Source organism: Corvus brachyrhynchos, unplaced genomic scaffold (assembly GCF_000691975.1).
Source record: "Corvus brachyrhynchos isolate BGI_N302 unplaced genomic scaffold, ASM69197v1 scaffold412, whole genome shotgun sequence".
Taxonomy (NCBI): domain Eukaryota; kingdom Metazoa; phylum Chordata; class Aves; order Passeriformes; family Corvidae; genus Corvus; species Corvus brachyrhynchos.
In genome coordinates this window covers 1107703-1113515 of record NW_008236761.1, presented here as the reverse complement: position 1 = coordinate 1113515, position 5813 = coordinate 1107703, and the positions used below count along the sequence as shown (strand labels likewise).

At 45.2% G+C, this 5813-nt stretch overlaps 1 protein-coding gene across 2 annotated transcripts in view; it reads right to left on the bottom strand.

The window, feature by feature from the left end:
* Positions 1–5813, bottom strand: part of RAB6A (RAB6A, member RAS oncogene family) — a 16936-nt gene that overhangs the window by 5712 nt on the left and 5411 nt on the right. For both annotated transcript variants that reach the window (XM_008644637.2, XM_008644638.2), the window contains exons 4-5: positions 4931–5042; positions 4120–4213 (exon numbers count right to left, since the gene is read on the bottom strand). In XM_008644637.2, coding sequence (XP_008642859.2) covers positions 4120–4213; positions 4931–5042 — 206 coding nt within the window. The remainder of the gene's footprint in view (positions 1–4119; positions 4214–4930; positions 5043–5813) is intronic.

Sequence of the window (5813 nt, the reverse complement as noted above, 5' to 3'; positions counted from 1 at the left end):
CCTAATTCTCATTCTCTGCAGCTCTGAGGATAATTCTTGCCCATCAGATGGACAAGAATCAGAAGACAGGAGAAAGAGCCCAGCTCTGTGAGAACAGGGTCACAGAGGGGCTGTGCTCAGGGAGCTGCTGCCGTGAGAAAGTTCTTCTGCCAAGGACCACATTCATCCCCTGGCTCTTCCAGGGCCAGCGTGGAGTGTGCCAGGTACTGCTGGAGGGAGGAATTCAAGGGCTCTCCCTCCCCTCTCTTTCTACAAGACAGCAAAATGAACCCTGACATATTCTGGGCATGAAATCCACGGACTAACAATAAGATTCCCTGAAATACAGACTGCCGAGCCAGAGCAGGAATCGCAAAGTCTTTTAAAGCTTATTCAGGGCTGACAGAATGAATCAGAGACTACGATTCTCTGCATTAAATGGAGCAAGTTATCTACTTCTCTTCTCCAGCTTAAGGCTCCCCTGGCAATCAGTCTTTGCAGGATCCAAAAGCCAATCTTTTCCCCTCTGCTGCATCAGTTTCACCCCACAATAACACCACCACCGCTTTTATTCCCCAGTATCCACTCATTTCTTCTTCAATAGCCCCTGCCTAAAGCCAGAACGAACAGCAAGTGTGAAGGACCTTGGGGACTGCAAACAGCTCTGCAGTCACAGATCCAACAGTACACAGCACTGAGGTGCCATCCTCAGAGCTCTCCCCTTTCCTGGCACAGGGAATGGCAAAAAAAGCCTGGCAGCAGCACGGTCCCCTCTGCTTCTTTGCTGGTAGAAGATGCTGGCACTGGAATACCTGCTGTTGCAAGGACAGAGCACCTCACCTACTGCGGTCCCAGCACAAAGCCAGGCCCTCTGGATTTGCAGGGCAGCTGCAGGGAGCACAAAGCTGAGGGCAGTGCCCTTCCCTCTTATCCATGCTGCCTTCCACCAGAAAATGATGAACCAGAAGCTAAAAGCAGCACACAAGGACCAAAGTCCCCTGGATTCCCACTGATAAGGAGGAGCTGGGAAAGTCACAGCCATTCCCTCCCTGAGCAGGACAAGAAATTCAGCTGTTTCTGTATGAAAATTCTGCATGAAAATTAACTTAGACAGTGCTTGTTCTCCAGGCCCAGAATATATTGTGGATAGAAGTTACCAGCTATGGGAAGGTCAAATTTGCATTCAGCTTATTAAGGATTTTACACAGGTTATGGGTAGGGGATCCATTCTGCAGTTGTACTTTCCCCTTGCACTGGGAGAGAATTTATTGCTAAGTTACTAAAATAAATTCACACAATTCAATAGAGAAGCAGCAAGGAAACAGGAAACCATCTAAGTGGTGGCATTAAAGGTCTTATCCTTTGATAATTGCTTAAACAACTATTTATTAAACTAATAAAAAACTGAGAGTTACAAATATTCTAGAGTATAGAAGAGCTGTGAAACCCTTGAACATCCCAGCCCACGCCTGCAACATCTGGATCAAAACTTAGAAGAAAAATCCACTTTTAATTCTTTTTGAATATCCACTCGTGTCTTTGCACACCATCAAATCCTCAGGGTTCCACCCGGCCCTGAAAGCCACAACTCCCTCACAGGCTTGGCTACAGAACCTCTGGAAATGTGGCAGGGCACAGAAACTCCCTCAAGGAAAGAAGGAGTGTAGAGCTGCTGCTTCATCATCACCATCATCATCACTCCTCTCAGTGAAGCAACTGCTCTCAGTGCACACCCCCAGGTCTAAGCACTCATTAAGGACTGCAGCACAGAATCCAAACCTTAATTACAAGGCAGCCTCTGTTGTGGCAGGATAATTGGGGGACCCTGGAAGCCAATACGTCCATGGTGGGTAATGCAGTGAAAGAGCTCTGAGTTAACACTGCTATAATTATCCCATTATATAGGGAATCATTTTGCTACTTAGAGACAAAGTCAAGGGACATTTTAATAACAGACCCTTTAGTCCTGTCTAGAACATAAAGTAGTTTATAATCCTGTTTTATTACTCCTGGTACCATTTCTGCATAGAAACCATTTGTGTAACTACATATATAAAATATACATGGAATGTCATCCATACACAGAGAATCCCTGATGGTTTGGGTTGGAAGGGACCTTAAAGCCCATCCAGTGCCACCCCTGCTATGGGCAGGGACACCTTCCACTATCCCAGGTTGCTCCAAGCCCCATCCAACCTGACCTTGAAAACTTCCAGGGATCCAGGGGCAGCCCCAGCTGCTCTGGGCACCCTGTGCCAGGGCCTCCCCACCCTCCCAGGGAACAATTCCTTCCCAGTATCCCATCTAGCCCTGCTCTCTGGCAGTGGGAAGCCATTCCCTGTGTCCTGTCCCTCCATGCCTTGTCCCCAGTCTCTCTCCAGCTCTCCTGGAGCCCCTCTAGGCCCTGCAAGGGGCTCTGAGATGTCCCTGGAGCCTTCTCCTCTCCAGGTGAGCACCCCCAGCTCTCCCAGCCTGGCTCCAGAGCAGAGGGGCTCCAGCCCCGGGGCAGCTCCAGGGCCTCCTCTGGACTCTCTCCAGCAGCTCCACATCCTTCTATTCCCAGGGGACAGGGAGCTGAACACAGCATTTCACATGTTTGTGTTTGCTCTGTGGAGACACACAAGAATCTGTGTCTTTTCCAGGTCCAAATTTAAAGAGCCACAGCTCATCTCAGGACATAAACACTCATTTTTCTGCAGTCCCATCAGCTCAAAAGACCTTTCACTGCTTTCCCCAATTCAAAAGCAACTCATCATCTACTAGAAATAAACAGCTCTGGCTATCCAGGAACATTTGCTGTCACTTGCAGTGCCTTCCAACAGAGTGGGAACAGCAGTTCCAGTGTCCCCCTGTGCACTGGAAGCATTTTAAGCCATCACGCTCCTCCTTCACTGGTTTGTTCATTCACTGAATAACAAACACTCCTCAGACCTGTGTTTCCCCAACTTTTTGTCTCACTCTCAGTCCAAACACCAAATCTGGATCACCAAAAATCCAGGAAGGTGTGATTTTGTACTCACAAAGCTTCTTCCATTACTCCTCTATTATTTAAGGGGAAGGAAGCCCCAAGTCATTTGATGCAAGGTGAGGGATCCTTCAGAACCTCAGCCAACAACTCTGAGGGGTTGCTTGCTGTGTGTGGACTACAATTCCCACTGGCTCCCTTTGCCAATATCCAGGGAAGTGCCACTCACCTGTTTTACATTGTATCCTGCTTTTGCACTAGTTTCAATGAACATTACATTCAACTCTTTGGCTTTCCTTTCTCCTTCCTCGATGGACACTTGTCTGGGGAAGAAAACACAGAGTTAGGGAAAAAAAACCCAAATCTGGACAAACACCTTAATAATTAAGATTTATTACAGTTCTGAAAGCACTTAATGGGTTTTTTTCCTGATTGGAATGCAGAGCTGCAGAGAGATATCACCACTTCAGGTACCAGACCCACTTCCATGGCACACCTGGCTCCCAAAGCAGAACTCAGCATTCCAGTGGAACAGCCAAGTGTTCACCCCCAAATCCCTGTCCAGGAGGCTGTGCTTTTATTTTATTTTTATTTTATTTTATTTTTATTTTATATTTTACAATTAGCAATCACAGTCCAAAAATAATCATCAAAACCATACTGTTTTAAAAAAGGTCCAAGTGTAACCATCTCAAAGACCTTTCACTGCTTTCCCCAATTCAAAAGCAACTCATCATCTACTAGAAATAAACAGCTCTGGCTATCCAGGAACATTTGCTGTCACTTGCAGTGCCTTCCAACAGAGTGGGAACAGCAGTTCCAGTGTCCCCCTGTGCACTGGAAGCATTTTAAGCCATCACGCTCCTCCTTCACTGGTTTGTTCATTCACTGAATAACAAACACTCCTCAGACCTGTGTTTCCCCAACTTTTTGTCTCACTCTCAGTCCAAACACCAAATCTGGATCACCAAAAATCCAGGAAGGTGTGATTTTGTACTCACAAAGCTTCTTCCATTACTCCTCTATTATTTAAGGGGAAGGAAGCCCCAAGTCATTTGATGCAAGGTGAGGGATCCTTCAGAACCTCAGCCAACAACTCTGAGGGGTTGCTTGCTGTGTGTGGACTACAATTCCCACTGGCTCCCTTTGCCAATATCCAGGGAAGTGCCACTCACCTGTTTTACATTGTATCCTGCTTTTGCACTAGTTTCAATGAACATTACATTCAACTCTTTGGCTTTCCTTTCTCCTTCCTCGATGGACACTTGTCTGGGGAAGAAAACACAGAGTTAGGGAAAAAAAACCCAAATCTGGACAAACACCTTAATAATTAAGATTTATTACAGTTCTGAAAGCACTTAATGGGTTTTTTTCCTGATTGGAATGCAGAGCTGCAGAGAGATATCACCACTTCAGGTACCAGACCCACTTCCATGGCACACCTGGCTCCCAAAGCAGAACTCAGCATTCCAGTGGAACAGCCAAGTGTTCACCCCCAAATCCCTGTCCAGGAGGCTGTGCTTTTATTTTATTTTTATTTTATTTTATTTTTATTTTATATTTTACAATTACAATCACAGTCCAAAAATAAATCATCAAAACCATACTGTTTTAAAAAAGGTCCAAGTGTAACCATCTCATACGGGAGGAATTTTGTCCCGTTTTTCCCTGGATATGCGTTCCATCCATTAAGCAGAACATTATTAAGAACAAATATTTGTAACCAGTTTATTCATTCACTGATGTGGGCTGTAGTCAACAGCCCCTTCTCTCCTGATATCTGGACAAGTTGGTGATGGTTTTTCCACTCATTCACAGCACTGTGATGGAAATTTGGCTTAGCCAAAAGAAAGCAGGTTTAAAATTGAGATTTCTCTAGTCACAGCCATCTCCAGAAAAAACATACATTTAAATATACTCCTTAAAATAGAAGCAAACAGCAGCAGAGTAAGAAAAGCATTTGAAAGCTGGATTATTCCTCCATACCTCTTATCTGCTAGATCTGTTTTATTTCCCACCAGCATGATGATGACATCGCTGCCCCGTTCCGTTCTGACATCATCGATCCACTTTGTGGTTTGCTGGAAGGAGTTTACATCTATCAGAGAACAGTGGAGAGGGTTATCACTGCAGGTGTCCCTCACAGCTCACCAGGAAATACATCTGGACTTGGAAAGAGAAGCTTCATATTCTGTGGAGTCGGCGGAAGAGGGTGATGAAGAATCAGCAAGTGGAACCCTAAATCTCCCCCACTAAAGGACACGGAAAGTCTGGCATTAATTTCAGGTGGGCAAGGGCTTCATTACAGGTGGATTCAAAGCCAGGGAGGGAACTGAGTCCATTTATAATTTGACAGCACCTAAAATGAAAAGGCTTATCACTGTGTTTCAGTTCCTTATTTTTTAGTTCAACATGAAGTATTTTCCATAGGGAGTGGGGATTAGTTTTTGCACTCCACACTGCTCATGGCTTGTGTACCTACAGAGGTTCCTACGATTCCACTGCTTCTCAAAATCCTCAATCCCAGCCTTGCATTTTGTACACTTGAATGAGTAATTTTTATTTTCTCTAGGGAATCCCAGGGTTACACAACACAGCAGCAACTCCTGTGGCACTGAACGCTTGCCTTCAAAACAATTTCTAAATCTTTGCATAAAACCAGAAGCAGAAATTTAACCTCTTCACAGGCACTTAATGCTACCTTCTTAAAAGCTGCAAGGGAAGAATTCAGACTGTATGGTGCTTGACAAGTCGCATCCCACAGGGAAAAAGGAGTTGGAGGAAAGCTGCCATAGAGCTCAGCATTTGCCAGTTAGTGACACAAAGAGCATATGAGCAGCCCAAGTTTCAGTACTTAAAAAGGGGGGGG